General features: G+C 34.6%; 1 protein-coding gene across 1 annotated transcript in view; it reads left to right on the top strand.

Annotated features, from left to right (window-relative positions):
- Vps35 (Vacuolar protein sorting 35) overlaps positions 1-19,473 on the top strand; it is a 377,835-nt gene that overhangs the window by 203,495 nt on the left and 154,867 nt on the right. Inside the window, exon 9 of the mRNA XM_090412498.1 lies at positions 12,203-12,410. Coding sequence (XP_090268624.1) covers positions 12,203-12,410 — 208 coding nt within the window. The remainder of the gene's footprint in view (positions 1-12,202; positions 12,411-19,473) is intronic.

Below are 19,473 nucleotides of genomic sequence, written 5' to 3'. Positions count from 1 at the left end.
TGTGCTCCAAGAGTTCATCGCAGTTCAGCTCTCATTTTTGAGGGCTGACTTACGAAAAGTTTTGGCAAGATCAACCGTGGGCCGTCAATGAAAAGGTCATCGATGTAAAACCTTAGCAGAAAGATAGCGCCCAGCTCAGGTGAGCACGTGTAACCCACGTGGCAATAAGATCGATACAACCAGAGTCGAAACAAAGAAGGAAGGACGGAAGAAAACCGATAAAGAATAGATAAGTACTCTCACTTGTTCTAGCCCCTTTTGAGAATTGACTAACAGTGTTAAGAGAATGCATCTTAAAATTTGTAATGGAAGAAAGAGTGAAGAACTAAGATATGTGTAAATGACTATGCTTTTGAAATGAACTTTAAGAACTTTCAGTTAGAGATTCTGTCATAATTAATCCGAGAGAGATTATGTGCTAAAATGCCTAAATGTCCAATTGAGATGTAATTAAGAATGTATTATATGTTGAGTTATTGAATTTGCTAACATTTTGAAGTCAATACATAATGGTTTTAAGAGTGAGAGAGTGAAAGAATGGTAGAAGCTAAAATTAGATTTGATAACTACTTTAACTTGTATGGCATTATATAATGAGTTTAATAAATATTTTGATTCCTTACATGTGTTTCTGATCATGATGACTGACCTTTCATAAAACATCGAACCTGTGATTGTGTGCATGCGGGGATACCCCAATTGAAAATAGTAGGGCACGACTGCAATTAAATAAGCCAGAGAACCCAAGGCTTCTAAGAATTCAGTTAACATTATTAGTAGCACATGATATTCTATGATTATCCTAAAGACTGAGTTTATCTCTAACCTTAAGGCCCAGGCTGGCGCAGATAAAAAATAAATTTTGCTTGAGTGACCAGGATAACTCATGGAATTCAGGGAACAGGTAATTTCTGGTGGCCCTTAAAAGGTTAAATTACGTAAGAAAAGGTATGAGAGAAGTGAGACATAACGTTAAGATTAATATTATTGAAGATCACATAACAATCGTGCAACTGACTTAACAAAGAGGTACATGCGATAGAATTTGATATAGCGGCTGAAGTAGGAAAGGATGAAGTTAAATATATTGCCTCGATATATCATATCAATATCAATATACGATGCAACAACCTCATTTTTTGGCAAGGTGATAAGTAGAATGTAGATATTGTTCAGTATTAAATTTTGCCTGTGTACTGAGCATGTTAATGTATTTTGTTAATGAGTGAGGCTAGCACATCAAGGGAAAGTGTCCTGTTTTCTACTGTAAAAACATGTTTTAAGGTTTAATGTGGATAATGTCAGTGGATATGAACAAGGATAAAATATTGAAAGTAATTTACATATACAGTAAAACCCTGTTTTTATGTTCCTGCAATTTACGTTTTCCTGCCATTTACTTCATTTTCCGTTGGTCCCATCTTAAGGCCTATTCTTACAATATATTGTTTTCCTGCCATTAACAACTTGATGTGAATGTTATTTCCCATGATTTGCATTTTTTTCTTGGGTGGCAATACCGATTTTCGAATTGATTTCTGCAGAAATCTGCACATTTCTGTTCCCAGGTGGCATTGCTGTCGGCTGTAGTTTCGTTTCATCTCGGACTCTCTGTGTCCACTTTGAACACGATAGTAAAAAATAGGTCAAGCATTGAACTCAATGCAAAGCAATCTAGTGCTATTTCAAAAAAAAAAAAACGAAAAGCAAAAAACAATCAACAATTAAAGATTTTTTTTTAAATAGATAAATGTAAGTAATTGTAACTTCGTTTATTTTCAGTTATTAAATTTTGTAATCTAGTATGCATACTAGCAGTAAGTCATCTTTTAGCCATTTTTTAATGTTTTTTTACATTTCCTGCTATTTACACTTTTTTCCATCAGTCCCCTGAAAAGTGTAAAAAAGGGTTTTACTGTATATATATATATATATGTGTGTGTAGTAGCAAACAAAATAATTTGAACACTCAAATTTAAAAAAAAATAAATTTAATTTTGCAAGAAAATAAGTACGAAAATTAGATTTCAACTTTACCTAATAATTTGTATGTGCTTCCCTGTTCCTAATAAGTTAATTAATTTGCTTAGGCATGGGCTGCCAGTGTAAAATACATTTTTCTTATTTCTGCATTTTGAAACCATGCTTTTATCATGGATTGTATTAAGTTATCCTTTGTATCACAATTTAATTTTCCAAGTTTCTTTTTCACTATAGCTCACAAATTTTCTGTTGAGTTAATGTCAGGATAGTTATCTGGCCACCAAAGCGATTGGATGTTGTGATTTTTTTTTGAGGAACTCTTTCTTTTTTTTGAAGTGTGGCATGGAGCAAGATCCTGTTGGAAGTCTTTCTGGATTTGTGGGACCACTTTTTTCTCCAATTTTTTTTATTTATTGGTCAATTTTCATTACACCGTCAACAGGCACAAGTGAAACCCAGAACATCTTTTTAGCTGGGTGTTTAGGAGCTTGTTGAAGATGGACAGTAGAAGTCTTCTCATCTGCTGATTTGCAATCATAGGGTATTTGCTCTCTTTGGACAGTCTACATGGTTAGCCTAGTGGCTTTGCGCTTCGCAACCATATGCCTGGCTAAGGAGCGTCCTAGGTTCGATTCCCGTCGACGACATGAGGAACTTAAGGATCTTCCTCAGCCATTCTTAGGCATGGACAGCAGGGTTTTTCCGCCAGTTTATTTGGGGTTTTTCATCCTGCAAGCAGGCAAACTGGCCCCATGAACACATGCGGATTACAGTCAGGAATACTGACTCAGCCATAGGCCTGATTCATCAGCTATGCCGGTCCCGATAAAAATTTGGGAGGATTAAGATGGTGCCGTACCTTCCTGCAAAAGGTACTTACAGTCGTTGTATCATCATATGAAACTCTCCTTGGACAAAGAAATGGCTCTCGTCTATAAGAATATAACCTCCTTCCATTTCTCAGCCGTCCAATCTTTGTACACTTTTGCCCACTGGAGTCTCTTTTTCTGCATAGCATGGCCTTCATTAACAGTTGTTTATTAATTCAGGATTTATTCAGAAGTATAACATCGTCCGCATAAAGCTAAGAGCTGACATTAACATTTCCAATTCTGATATCATGTTTAATACTACTTTCCTTCATAATGTGATCCATATAGATAATGAATAACAGAGGGGATAATGTACATCCTTGTCTCACACCAGATTTAACATTAAACCATCTTCCTGTACTTCCTTCAACTGCTGACTTACAATTCAAATAAAGACTAAGTATTGCTTGATATAATGTCCCATTGACACCATAATACTGTAGCATATTGAATAGCTTCTCTCTTGGCACCATGTCATATGCCTTTTCCAAATCAACAAAACTTAAATACAGATCTTTGTTATATTCCCATGATTTCTCCACTGTTTGTCGTAAAGTGAAGCTCTGATCCTGACAGCCTCTATTTGAACCGAATCCAGCTTGTTGTTCACCAAGCTTTTCTTCCACAATTCTTCTCAACCGTTTCTCAGGTATACTTGCATAGATCTTGCCAGGAACACTCAGTAGGGAAATACCTCTGTAATTCTCACATTCAGTTTTATTTCTCTTTTTATATATGGGTACTATTAGAGCTCTACTCCAGTCATTGGGAATTCGTCCCTCTGTCCAGGCTTTCTGAACTATGCAGTGCAGCCAGTGTAAGACTTATACCACCATATTTCAGCATTTCTGGTCAAATATCATCTACTTCTGCTGCCTTTCCACATTTCAAACCTTTGATGGCTTTTTCTACTTTAAGTATGGATTATATTCCTGACTGTATGCCTGTTGAGTGTTTTTTACCACTGTGCTATCACTGCTTGTTTCATTTAGCAATTTTTTGAAGTAATTACTCCATGCTTCAAGGATATCTTTTTCTCCTTGTTTAAATGTCACCTTTATCATCTCTAACTCCTTTTACAGCACTCTTTCCTCCATTTCTAAGCTTCTTCAACAACCTCCAGAATATCCTACCACCTTCTTGATATTTATTTTCTATGTTCTTGCCAAAGTCCTCCCATGACTTTTGTTTAGCTAGTTTTACAGTGTTTCACTTTCTTACATTTGTCTCTGTATTCTCTAAGAGCAAAAGCTGTCTTATTTGCAAGGAACTTTTGATATGCTTTCTTCTTTTCTTTCACTGCTTTTTTAACTTTGTGTCCACCATGGAGTTCTGATTTTTCTATCCTTGCAGACAACCTCACCACATGCCTCTCTGGCTGAATCAATCAGGGTTTTCTTCGAGGTTTGCCACTGAATCTCTAAGGTATGGTTCCTGTTCTCAAACTCTTTCATTTTTTCTTCAATAATCTTTGTGTATTTTAGTCTACAGTTCACATCTGAGAGCTGCTCAACTTTTATTCACTTTAAAACTTTCTTACATGTTATTCTTTTCAATATGAAATTCAATTTTATCCTGCTCAAGACTTAATAGTGACTAAACACTTATACAACTTTGACCCTTAAGCACCCGTTAAGCATGTGAGAGGGAAGATTAGCAAAACAAGTGTTCGTTGCCAGGTTGGTAGGAAAAAGACCAAGATATGGGTGGATTGATACAGAAATATAAAATCTGATAATGTTTGAGTCTTGACAGGTAACAGACTGATTTGGAAGAAAATTGTAGGAAGTTAGTAATGATGTAAGTTTCATGTAGTGCTATCATATCCTGTATACCCCTTGAGGGTACATGTCAGGAATTTGGTGCTGATGGTGGTGATATTTGAATACAAATATCTCTCAGGAGCAGTCTGCACATTTATAAATAGTGGCCATTACATATTATGTGAATTCAGTTTAGTATGCAGATACTTCTGTTTTGGTACTGAGTATGTGTGTATGTGTGTCATATTTTCAGCATAAATATGAATATTTGGCTGGCATCAAATTAACTCTCATTAACAGCAATCATTATGTTAAATGTAGTAAGTAGTAAAATATTGTTACCAAATCCATTGGCTACTAGCTACAATGTTCAATGATTAGTGTAGTGCTGAAAAAAATTTTTCTGTTGCAAATCTTCCACTATAAAAAACACTTCTTTGGTTTCTTGAATTTGCAGTAGGAAGAGATGATTATCTGAGAAATACAGAATGCATCTATAAATAGTTCGATACTCATCAGAAATAAAAGTGAGAGGTGTACTTAGCATGGATGCACTGAATATTTGGCAAAAGAATGCTGAATTAAATTTTATAAACAAATGTTTTCTAGTTAAAAAAAAAAAATGCACTGATTAAAAATTGATAAATTTTTTTTTACTCTTCAGAACATTTGTTTAAAAAATTTAATTTAGTATTATTCATAAATACACACACACACACACACACACACACTCTCTCTCTCTCTCTCTCTCTCTCTCTCTCTCTCTCTCACTGAAAGCTTCAAAAATTAACCAAGAGAGAGCTTATGAGAATACAATTCTCAGCATCAGAATTGCCTTTACTTCCACTGCTTAAAAGATGCAAGCGCTGCCCAAGCATCCATATATTTGTTTCTTATTAGTGTTTTTGATTAAGATTTCACTAGCCTGACAGCAGTTTGAACTGTTTATTATTATCAGAGATCAGACAGAAACCTTGAAATGTAAGAACCCTCATTCAGTACTAATGGCTACTCAGTGATATGGCTAGATTTTGCATAGGCATTTGACAGGATTCCCTGAACTCTGTTGCATAAATTGGAGTAAAGGGTGATGGATATGAATCTGGCAATTTGGATTAGAGGTTGGCTGATGGACAGATATCAAAGAGGTGTTTATGAAGGAGTTGTGTCCACAAGAAAGCAAGTAACCAGTAATGTCTCACAGACCTCAGTACTTGGTCCTATGCTGCTTTTAATTTTGTACATCAGTGATACTGATTAGCTTTAGAGAAAGCAACTGACACAGTGAAAAAGGAAAAGTTGGTCCTTGTTGGGGATCTAAATAGCAGAGTTGGAAATGATTGTCAGACATACAAAAATATTTTGGAAAAATTTGGAGAAAAGATCAAAATTAATAATAATGTCAAATACGTGTTGGATTTCTGCTCAGAACATGTTCTGGTTATTACTAACACAATGTTCCAATTATAAAAAAGAATTCCATGGGAAGAAGAGGCAAGGAATAAGAAAAGTCATTGACTATGTTATTGTTGATAATTTTTTTTTCCCCCCTAGTGCAGGACACTAAAATGTACAGAGGATTTGAAATTGGAAGTGATCACCATTTAGTCTTAAGCAGGCTAAAACTTAATTTCATATTAAAAAGAGGAACATGTGCTAAAGTTTCAAAGCAAATAAAAGTTGAGCAGCTCTCAGATGTGAACTGTAGACTAAAATACACAAACATTATTCAAGAAAAAATGAAAGAGTTTGAGAACATGAATCGAACCTTGGAAATTCAGTGGCAAGCCCTGAAGAAACATTGATTGATTCAGCCAGAGAGGCATGTGGTGAGGTTGTCTGCAAGGATAGAAAAATCAGAATTCCATGGTGGACACAGGAAGTTAAAGAGGCAGTGAAAGAAAAGAAGAAAGCATATAAGTTCCTGGCAAATAAGTCAGCTTGTGTAAATGTAAGAAAGCTAAACAGAAGTCATGGGAAGACTGGTAAATAGAAAATAAATAGAAAGGAGTGCTATAAAAGGAATTAGAGATGATAAAGGTGCCATGAAAACAGGAGAAAAAGATATCCTTGAAGTATGGAGTAATTACTTTGAAAAACTGCTAAATGAAACAAGCAATGATGACAGCACAGTGGTAAAAAACATTGATCAAGCATGCAGTGTACATACTTGAAGTAGAAAAAGCCATCAAAAGCCTGAAATGTGGAAAGGCAACAGGAGTAGATGATATTCGACCAGAAATGCTCAAGTATGGAGGTATAAGAGTCGTACAGTAGCTGCACTGCATACATAGTTTGAAAGCCTGCACAGAGGAACGAATTTCAGATGATTAGAGTAGAACTCTAATAGTACCCATATGGGTACTATTAGAGTTCATAATGTGATCCATAGAGATAATGAATAATGTGATCCATAGAGATAATGAATAAGAGAGGGGATAATGTCCATCTCTGTCTGACACGAGATTTAACATTAAACCATCTTCCTGCACTTCCTTCAATTCTAACTGCTGACTTACGACCTCAAATAAAGACTAAGTATTGCTTGATATAATGCCCCATTAACACCATATAACTGAGCGTTTGTAAGTCTGCAAGATTCCCTGACTAAATTGAATAACTGTTGTAATAGATATGGTATGAAGGTCAGCATTAAAGAGACAAAGACAATGAAAATAGGCAGAAACATTGAAAATATCAACTGCATTGTGAATGGAGAACTTATAGAACAAGTAAAACATTTCAGCTACTTAGTCATGATTTTTAGTGAAGATGGTAAGTTAAATATGGAAATAGACAACAGAATCAACAAAGCTGGTATGGTAGAAAGTTAACTGAATAAATTTATATGGGATAAGAAAGAAATTAGCCAAAACACTAAATTAGCTGTATACAGGAGAGTATTTAAACCAATTTTAACTTATGAATCTGAGAGCTGGGTTAGAAGTAAAACACTTGACCAAAGACTAGAGACCGCAGACATGAGAGTCCTGAGAAAGATTAGGGGAATGAACAGATGGCATCAATGGCAATATCATATTAAAAATGAGGATATTAGGAAAGAACTTGATATTGTCAGCATCCAGAAATGCATTAGCAGAGCTAATCTCAGGTGGTATGGTCACTTAAGCAGAATGGGAGAGAAAAAAATTAGCAAAACAAGTGTTCTCTACCAGGTTGGCAGGAAAAAGACCCAGGGGAAGACCAAGATATGGGTGGATTGATAGAATAAAAAGTGCCTTAGAAGACATAAATATAAGACCTGATAATATTGGAGTCTTGACATTTGACATTTAACGATTTGGAGGAAAATTGTAAATAGGAAGTTAGTAATGATATAAATTTTTCATTTAGTACTGTCATATCCTGTACACCCCCTTGAGGGTATATATATCAGGAATTTGATGATGATTGATGATATCAGTGATACTGGAAATGAATTGACAAGAAATATTCAGCTGTTTGCTGATGATACTAAACTGGGAAGAGGAACAGTAATTAAAAGTAATGCAGATCCTGCAGGATGATTTAAATCAACTATTTGTATGGGAAAGGATAAATGGCTGCCAATTTAATTTGGCCAAGTTTAAGGTGATGCCCTGTTGGAAAAAGAGATCACCAGCTGTATATTGTATTGATGGAACTGAACCACACAAAACTGATGAGGTCACGAACTTGGGGATGACTGTGGACATGGAGTATTTTTCACTAACTTTGCAATATACTCCATGTCCACAGTCACAAACATCAGATTCTGTGGTTGTTGAACACATAAGCAAAGATTGAGTTGTTTCCCTATATAAGACTCAAATAAGGCCACATCTGTACTACTGTGTGCAGATGGTCACCTAAATTCCATGGGGATGAAATGGTGGAGACGATCCAGAGGCAAGTGATGAAGATTGTTGCAGATATATGGAATGCACCTTATGTATATAGATTGATGGTCTGTGGGCTTCAAAAACTAGCTAATAGGTGAAAAAGAGGGGACATGATAGAAGCTTATGAGTTATTAAAAGGGTTTTATAGAATTGTGTAAAAGTGTGGTTAGCAGGAATGTTAGGACTAGATTTTTTCTTGCGGGTTGATGAGTGGGTGGAATGGGTTACGAGGAGCAGTTGAGTACTTTGTCAGTGAATGAATTTAAGGAGAGGTATGTTAAATATTTATTTATTTTCACAGTATTGATGACAACACAGAATGATAAGAAAATAATATTAACTTATTTGCTAATATTTCAGTGGTATTATATCTAGCATCTTCAGAGCACAAAAACAGTGTCACAGTACTCAAAACAACTATTTGATATAACAGTTGGACTAATTAAAAAAAAAAAAAAATTGTAATGGACAAGGATCTAAAGTCCTAATTAAATGCCATCTATATTGGAAAAAGAGAGAAAACATATTAATTAGATCTTAAAATGACGGCCTCCCAGATATTTGGTAAATTTATATAGCCATGCTTGTTGAGGTTTGGAGAATGTTTTAAAGCTTCTGTTAATTCCAAAAACAATCTCTCTGACTTATAACTTTTCTGTAGTACTTTCGTTTTCTTCCAATTGTTCCTGTGTGAAGTGGTATCCAAGGCATGGTCTGATAGACCCAACTTGCCATAACAATAGTGCTGGGTGTATTTTTTATTTTCACCAAGGCAGATGTCAACAAATCGGATTTCCCACATTCGGTCATTGCTTCATCCTGACCAGAATGCACAAGAAACATTTGCCCTGCAGTTTCTTGCTCAGACTGAACTGGACAATGACCAGCCATGGAACATTTTCTGAACTGATGAAGTTCACTTCCATCTAGACAGTGCTGTGAATATACACAACTGCAGAATTTTGGCAACTACAAATCAACATGTCATGTGACAGTTTCTGCTTCATTCCCCAGAGATGACTATTTGGTGTGGTTTTACAAAAGAAATCATTATTGGACCTTTCTTTTTCGAGGAGCTCAGTCCTGCTGGTCTCATTACCTGCACTGTTAATGGCCAGCGATATGCATCTCTCTTAGCCAATCAGGTGATTCCAACACTTCAGTAGTGTCACTGCCTGGATTCGGCAGTTTTTATGCAAGATGGTATTTCTCCTCACACCACTACCCCTGCCAAGAAGTTGCTTCAGACACATTTTGCTGAGAACAAAATGATCAGCCACCATTTTCGTACAATGTGCCCAGCGTGCTCGTCACATCTGAACCCCTGTGACTTTTAGTTTTCAGGACATCTCAAATACATTGCACACATAGTCAACTTAGTGGACCTCAAAAGCATAACATGCCATGTCCACAAAATTTCAAGCGAAACTCTACATTCTGTGGTTGAGCATGCAATTTTGCAATTTCACCACAACGGAGGACAACATATTGAACATGTTTCATAACCACACAGCATACGTTATTGTGTAATTGAACATGTTGTGTAACCTACATTTTGTGACATTCTGAATTACCCACTATGGTATTGTAGCATTCTGTATCATCCTAGTGGCAACTTTTAGAACCAAAATTGGTTTTTGTAGAGAATATAATTCTGTTGCTTGCGCATCATCGTGTTAAATATTAAACTGTTCCTCTAAGTAAGTGGTTCTCAACCTTTTATGCTTCATGTACCCCTCGTATAGATAGATAAAACTATAGTTATAGTATAACAATGGGAATAAAATAAAACAAATATATATATACACACACACACACACATATTAAATTTTGTATTCATAAATTACATATATCGATAAACACAAAGTGACATAAACAATTTTACAATTTAACAAATGTGTATATAAACATGAACTACAGTGCTGCTCTTCATCACTCAGGTCTGAGAAATTAATCAGTATCAATGTTGTCAACTTAACGACTTTGTTACTAGATCTAGTGAATTTCGTACCCCCAAGGGGTATTTGCACCTCATGTTGAGAAACCCCTACTCGAAGTAGTTACCCAATTACGTCCTTTTGAAATGTGAACTTGAATTATAATCACCCTGTACAATAAAAGTTAATGATCTCACTTGATTAATATACTTGCAGGTATCTTCTAGTGAGAAAGTTTCCTTAAAACATTTTTCCTCCTTCATTTTGCTGAAGTAGGCAGAATAGTTGCACAGAAATACAAATACATTGAATTGAGCATTTCTAAATGCATGTCCAGTTAAAAGATCTTTATTTTAGATTCCATTTTGCTTCCTGGAACATGTTCCACTTTCCATTAAACACATGATATTCTCACTGATATATTAGACTGTTTTTCAGTATGAGCATTATTCTTCCTTGCAGGGTAGATAACGATGCATATAAACACTTTTCTGGCATCATAGAATTTAATTTTGTCTTATTTACTTGCTGGCCACATCTATTCTAGAACTCAACTAACATGCAATTCCATTATCAAGCAAAACTGTACTGACAACATAGTTGCCATTACCATAGCACTTGTACATTATAATAGTGTATGGCATACGAATACTACTAATGTAAACAAACATATAATAATATACATGTCTATGTAAATTCCTAATGACTACAACATATGGTAAGCAAATTTACGATTTGTTTCTTTTGTTATGCCACTGTCTAATCAAGATGAGACCACATCTTGATTACTGTATGTAGATATGGTTCTGAAGAGATGGGAATAAAGTTAAAAAGATAGTGATAAATAACCAAGCTAACTGACTTGCAGAAGTGTACATGTGAGTTCAGGTTGGAGTGTTTGTTCAGTTTGAGGACTAAACAGATGAGTGGAGATATGATATAAACACATAAGCTAGTAAAGATCTTGCAGTATCGATACAAATGAGATTTTGCAGGTTATCGGTCATGCAGGTAGAACTTATGGTATTCGCTAGAAGTTTGTTGTGGATAATTAGGAAATGAAGTTTAGATTCTTCTCATGGTGTGTGTTTGTGTAGTGAATGCAATAAATCTCCTCAAGGATAGATATGATAGTTGTTGAAAGTTTTTTTCACTTTAAACTATAAATATACTATAAATAGTATATTATACTATAAATTAAAGATGCCAAGAAATTATATTTCGTTTAATCATTTATCCAAATAATTGCATGTGAAGTAACTTCACGACTGGGCTACTTATATAGAGGCTAATAACTTCACATGACTCAATTGCCTTAGTGTCCCATAATGCAAGGCACATATCCTTATGGACATGTATAATGTTATGCATTATTGGAAGGGCCACTTCTCAGACTGGTTTTGACTTTTGTTACTTTGCATTACTTCTACCTTGTATCTCTTCAGGATCTGGCTCCCACTGATGAGACCTCAACAAAGGTTGAAACCGGTCTGGATAGCGGCCCTTCCCATAATGCATAGTATTATGTGTCTGTAAGGATATGTGCCTTGCATTATGGGATACTAAGGCAGTTGATTCACACGAAGTCATTAGTCATTTGCACATGAAGTTACTTCATGTGCAAATTTTGTTTGCTTACACTTGGATAAAGGATGGAACCAAGAATATAATTTCTTGGCATCTTAAATTTTTTGATATGATACTTATTTAAGTATAAGTGTAATAACATAAATCTCTTATTATTTTATTTATTTATTTATTTTTAGAGTAGAGTACACTACCTCAGTTGCTAAAGAGTTGCTTCGATTATTGAAGATCCCTGTCCAGAATTATAACAATGTATCCACTGTGTTAAGACTAGAGCACTTTCGTAAATTATTGGAGGTCTGTGATTACCGTGGAAGAAAGTCAATGTCTGCTTTTCTAATTGGTAATGCTTTGGAAAATGAAACATTGATCCCAACTCAAGAAGAGGTAAGTGGTGTGTAAAAATAAGCGTAATTTGACATATATATAATTTCATGCCTGAAAACATGTTACTCATTGATAAACATGTTACTCCTAAATAATAATAAACTTGGTAGAATTTAAATGCAAATGAATTTGTGCATCATTCAATTCAACTGCATAATGTATTAAATATTGTAAATGCTGCTTATAGATAATTTCAAACTCTGTAATTTGAAGAATATTTCATCCAAATATAGTTTCATATTTGATTTGAATGTTCATTTAATTAGAAATATTAATTTTAACTCAAATAGATAAACCAGTGTCTGTCTTGAATAATAAGTTGTATGAGTAATTAAAAGAAACACACGTATTAACCACAGTGAAATTATTTAATTGTAAATATTTCATCCTAAGTATCTTAGGACATCATCAGTACAGTAGTTTTAAACAATAATAGGAATAACGTACAGTTAGGGCACATGATTACAATAGAATCTCATTAAACATAACGTGCTACAGTAGTACAAAAAAAAAAAAAAAACTAATTATTTAACACAATTTTGTATGACAATTTTCCATACTTTAGGAATAGTAAGAACGTCGTTGCAAAGAAAGTTCTGAAGTCCAACTACACAGACCAAACTTAAACCGCAACGACGTTCTTACTATTCCTAAAGTATGGGAAATTGTCATACAAAATTGTGTTAAATAATTATTTTTTTAAATTTTTTATACTACTGTAGCACGTTATGCACATTTAATGAGATTCTATTGTAATCATGTGCCCTAACTGTATGTTATTCCTATTATTGTTTAAAACTATTGTACTGATGATGTCCTAAGATACTTAGGATGAAATATTTACAATTGAATAATTTTCACTGTGGTTAATACGTGTTTCTTTTAATTATGATCGCACCACAGATTTCGTTATTTAAAAAAAGTTGTACGAGTGGATGAAGCAGAAATCACAGACCATCTAGAAGGAAACAAGTAGTACTTAGGGAAAAACTTTTCTATGGTAAATGAAGCTGTATAAACATGATGCATATAACATATTTCTGTACATCACTTTTATCAACTGTAATAATTATTTCATTCCATTGTTGGTTCTACTCTTTTATTTTCTGACGAGATGTAAACGTTAGATATAGCAAAATAATCCAAGCTGTTTACAACAAAAGTCAAACTTCTGCTGAGAAAGATTTATAACTTTCCAATCTGCAAAGGAATTAAGCTACTTGACTAATAGCCTTTTCACTTTTTTTAAAAACTACTCATAGATTTATTAGAATGAAACTAAGTAATCTTCAGTTTGCCAATGATACCATCTTCTCAGAAACTCTACTAAATTGATAATAATAAATGGTCTGAACAACATGTAATATCTGAAATGAATTTTTACAGAAATACGTGATGAATAGTTTAAAAATTCATCTTGTGGTATCATTTGACAGAGTACTGTTATCTGTGACTGTTGATATTCTTCAACAGTACATAACTTACAAATATAGTTCAGAACACCTGAAGTATAGAATGATTTCTGAAGATTGGGCTATTGGGGGAAAAAAAAAGGTCACTTATTTCTCTTGTAGGCAGATGGATTTCATTGTTATAATAAATTTAGTTTAATCCTTTATCCAAGTGTGAGCAAACAAAGTTTGCGCCTGAAGATACTTTCAGGCACAAACTTTGTTTGCTCATACTTGGATAAAGGATTAAACTAAATCTAAATATATTATAGTCTAACCAAGTGGAAAATAAACTTTCAAAAAAAAAAAAAAAAAAAAGGATTTCATTGTTGTTCACATTAACACGTGACACCAAAACCTGATCTTTAACCAAAAAAAAAAAAAAAAAAAACATTCTAGAGATCATCGGAAAGAAGTATTTGGTAATTATTAATAAAGCATAGGAGGGAGGACGGAAGGGTAGTCAATCATCATAAATTTCCTGTGTTCCCTCAGGGGATGTACAAATTACTATGATGGTACTAGATGATTAAGCTTACATTATTACTAATCTTCTATCAACAGTTTTCCTCTAAATTAGTCTATTACTTATCAGCATCTCAATTTTGTTATCTAACATTTTGGTTTTCTAAGGCATTCTGACTATAGACATCATGGCCGGTTGGGATGTTAAACTTCCTGCAAAATTAAAAAGCTCACTAGACTCATCCAAAGATCCATTCCCTCCTCTGGCCCACCCTGGAGTATACTGTATTCATTGCACCTGTAATTTGTCCCATATAGGGGAAACAGGATGCACAATTCCTATCAGAAAAAAGGAACATAAACGACACATTAAATATAATAACTATAGTCAAGCTGGCCTTTCTGATCATGCCCTGAATACTTTACATAGAACTGACTGGAAGAGCACCTTTGTTTACATCCCACCAAAATATGGCATGAACATAAATTTAAGCTGGCCTGTGAGATTCTTATCAGCCACCCTAATCTTAACAATAATGATGATCTAAAAAATTCCAAGCATATGGAAGGCACATATTCTACCCACTTAACCTTTCTCCATAAGAGTTAATTATAAATAGGACAATAGATAATTCAGGATCTTAAATCTAATATGACAATTGTCATGTTAAATTAGGACATCATTTTTAATGTAACAAAATTATCTATATGAAAGAATGTTTCACTGATGTTGTCTTAAATAGAATATAGCTTTGATGTAGTTGATTTATTTTATTTCATTTATTTATTGTAATTTTATTTTCACTAGAGGTCAGGCCTGTGGAATAACCATTGATCTAATCATTGCCTCTTCAGCATACTGTGTGAAATGTAATTTAGCTTGTCTCTGTATCTTCTTCTTTGAGTGCCATCTCCTATCGGAGGTCAGCGACCACCTTGGCAAATTTTGAACGATCCTCAGCCACCATGAGCAGTCTCTCAGAGTTCATGCCAGTCCACTGTCTGTCTGCCAGCCAAGATTTTCTTTGTCTTCCTTGTTCTCTTCTTCCATTTATCTTCACTTTTATAATCACTTGAAACATCTTATATTTTTCATTATGAAGTAAGTGACCAATATATGCAGTTTTTCTTCTTTTTATGGTATCTAAAAGTTCATGTGATTTCCGCATTTGTTTCAGTACTTCTTATCTGGACGTTTTTGCTGTCGATGGGATTTTTAACATTTGTCTGTATAACCACATCTCAAAGGCTTCAAGTATTTTTATCGATGTTGTCTTCAAGGTCTGCACCGTACAGCAGTACAGACCATACATAGCATTTAACCATGCATACTCTAAATTTAAACTGCAGTTACAGTGTTGATTTCACCAAGAGAAAATTTTTTCTTGCCATTTCAATTCTAACTTTTATTTCCATTTCTAGATTGCAATCTTCATTTAACCAGCATCCCAGATATTTAAACTTCGCCACTCTTTCTATTTGTTTTCTATTTAAAGAAATTAAGAATTGGTTTCTTGCTTATGACCATGAATTTAGTTTTGGTGATATTTATTTTTAATCTATTCCAGAAGATTTTGAAGATCCTGAATATTGTCAGCCAGGAGAGCTGTGTCATCAGCATATCAGATGTTACTGATGATTTCACCATTTACATTAATCCCTTCCTTTTAAGACTTTTTGAAATATGGCTTCTGAGTATATGTTAAAAAGAAGAGGTGACAACACACATCCTTGCCTTACTTGAATAGATGCCTTTTGGTTCCAATATAAGTTTTCAATGATCCTGATATCTTTACCATATAATCCAATTCTTTTTAATAGTGCAATCATTTTAGCATGTTGAATTTTGTCAAATGCTTTCTCGAAGTCGATGAAGTAAATGAATATTTCCTTGTGTTGGTTAATACATTTTTGGAATAAGATTTGAGAACAGAAAAGAGCCTCTCTTGTTCCCAAACCATTTCTAAAGCCAAATTGGGTATCATTGATCGTATCTTCACATTTTTTTTAGAAACATTTTGAGAACATGACTCATTAGGCTGATCATTCTATAGTCATTGCAAGTTTTCGCATTTGCTTTTTTAGGTAGCATGATGAAGGTCGACTGTAACCAGTCTTGAAGGATTATGCTTGTATTGTAGATCTTATTAAATAGCTTTACTAATATATTAATGTTTTCACCTTCTTATAACTTTACTATTTCTGCGGTATTCCATTCAGGCCTAAGGCTTTATAATTTTTAGCTGAGTTCAGTGCACATTCTACCTCTGATCTTAGAATGCATGGACCTTCCATATGTTCATAAGTATTTTCTGAGTTCTGTCTGTTATCAGTATAGAGTTCTATATATTTCACCCATTCTTGTATTTTGGTCATCCTTTTCAGATATTATTTCTCCCTTTTTGTTTCGAAGGTTACAGAATTGTTTTTTTCTTAAATATACCTGAGGTCTCTTTCACTTTTTGTGTAGATTAAAATTGTCATGCTTTTCCTGTAGAATTTCTATATCTTTACATTTTTCATTCATCCAGATTTCTTTTGCTTCTTTGATCTTGCATTTAATAATTTTCTGAACCTCTTTATATTTTGTTGGACTATGATTTTTATATGATCTGCGTTGATTGATGAGAGAAAGAATTTCATCAGTTATCCAATCTTTCATTTTTACTGCTCTATTTGGACACAAGGTATTGGTACATTTCTCTATGAAGAGAGAATTTAATTTGTCCTATGATTCATCAACCCATATGATGTCATTATTTTTGATAATTCAGATCTCAACTCAATTTGTTTCTTATCTCTGGGTTTTTTAATTTTCCTAAATCAAGCCTTTTTTGTTGATGTTTCTTCAGTATAGCTTTCAGTCTAAGTTTTAACTCTGCCACCAGTAGATTATGATCAGAAGCAATATCTGCACTAGCACAGGTTTTTGTACTCTTTATAGAACTTCGAAATCATTGATTAATTAGGTAATCAATTTGGTTTCTGACTATAATCCCATTATTATCCTGTGGTGATCGCCAAGTATATAGCCTTCGGGATGGTAGCTTAAACCATGTTATTATAAATTTAGTTTAATCCTTTATCCAAGTGTGAGCAAACAAAGTTTGCGCCTGAAAGTATCTTCAGGACTGGGGTAAGGTGGTACAACACCAGGACACTCCTTGCAAAGGTGGATCAAGCTACCAACACTCCTATCTCAGTATCTCCCATAATGCAAAACACATCTCCTTGCGGATATGTCTAATGTTATGCATTAAGGGAAGGGCCACAACCCAGACTAGTTTCGACCTTTATTGAGGTCTCTTCAGTGGGAGCCAGGCCCAAGTGGAGATACCAGGCAGAAGCATTAGCAAGGAGTGTCCTGGTGTTGTACCACCTTACCCCAGTCCTGAAGATACTTTCAGACGCAAACTTTGTTTGCTCACACTTGGATAAAGGATTAAACTAAATTTATTATAGTCTAACCAAGTGAAAAATAAACTTTCAACATTTTTCTCTAAATCCAGAGTAATTTATTAAAAAAAGGGTGGCACACCATTTGGCAACTCCTATAGGTGGAGATGACCTGCTAATGCTTCTACCTGGTATCTCCACTTGGGCCTGGCTCCCACTGAAGAGACCTCAGTAAAGGTCGAAACTAGTCTGGGTAGTGGCCCTTCCCTTAATGCATAGTATTAGACATATCCGTAAGGAGATGTGTTTTGCATTATGGGGATACTGAGATAGGAGTGTTGGTAGCTTGCTCCACCTTTGCAAGAAGTGCCCTGGTGTTGTACCACCTTACCCCAGTCTTGAAGATACTTTCAGGCACAAACTTTGTTTGCTCACACTTGGATAAAGGATTAAACTAAATTTATTATAGTCTAACCAAGTGAAAAAAAAAAATAAATAAATTAAAAAAATAAACTTTCAACTTAAACCATGTGTTTGTGATTATTAGCTCCTCTTCTTGGCAGAATTGAATAAGACAGTCTCCTCTCTCGTTTCTTGTTCCCAGTCCAAGTTCTCCAACTACATCTCCACGTCTACCTTTCCCAACTTTAGCATTGAAATCACCTATGATGATGTTAATATCGTTTTTTTGTGCTTTTCATTAGTTCTTTTAATTTTTAGAGGAACCTGTGGCATAGTATAATTATTAAAAGAACACGTAAGACCACAGTAATAACTTTTAATTAATAAAGGTACAGATATTTCATACTAAAACTAATAGTACATCTTCAGTGTCACACAAACAGTTATAGGAATGGAATACAAGTAATGAACATTCGGTGGATCACCTATTTAAATACAATTGTTGCTGCATGCTAGGAAATGATAGAAAATAATAATTAATCTTTAAGATAATTGGTTTTTTATGGTTTTTTATTGATTACATAAAATAAGTCTCCCAGATCTTTGAGAGAGACAGAGAGAGAGAGAGAATCATTTAGATTTAAATTCGGTTGGTGTAAAATAGCTTTGCTACTTTCTTTAAAAAGGCGTTCATATTTGAACCTGCATCTATGGAGACGAATAGCTTTATCCCACTGGATATTATCAGCATCTCCAGGCGCTCCAGGAAATTGATGAGGCACGAGATTTAGGAGTGTGGGTAGATAAGGAATTGAAATTTAGGGGACACATTGCAAAAGTGACCAAAACAGCTCATCAAATCACTTGGTTGCTGAAGAATACGTTGACAAGCAGGTTATTGTTCCTCTGTATCGAGCCTTGATAAGACCCCATCTAGACTACTGTGCTCAGATTTGGTCACCTAGGTTTCTTCTTGATGGGGAGGAGGTGGAGAGGATCCAGAGGCAAGTGACCAAGATGATAGCAGGTCTGTGGAATGAACCGTATGAGAACAGGTTGAGGATTTGTGGGTTGCAAAAATTGGTTGATAGGCAGAGGAGGGGAGATATGATTGAGACATTCAAATTACTGAAGGGTTTCTATAAAATTAATTCAGAAGATATTTTTGAGAACAAGGCTGGTTGTGGGAGGACTAGGGGACATCCATGGAAACTGGGCAAAAGTGTGGTTAGTAAAGGTGTTAGAGCTGGGTTCTTTACTTTTAGAGTAGTGAATGAGTGGAATGCGCTCCCTGAGTCTGTGGTGGATGCTGTGACAGTGAATGAGTTTAAGGCGAGGTATGATAGATA

This window comes from Typopeltis vanoorti, chromosome 1 (genome assembly GCF_054136105.1).
Source record: "Typopeltis vanoorti isolate ZY-2024b chromosome 1, IOZ_Tvanoo_1.0, whole genome shotgun sequence".
In the NCBI taxonomy this organism is placed as follows: Eukaryota; Metazoa; Arthropoda; class Arachnida; order Uropygi; family Thelyphonidae; genus Typopeltis; species Typopeltis vanoorti.
The sequence above is the reverse complement of the archived record's forward strand: the minus strand, read 5'-3'. Positions and strand labels throughout refer to the sequence as shown.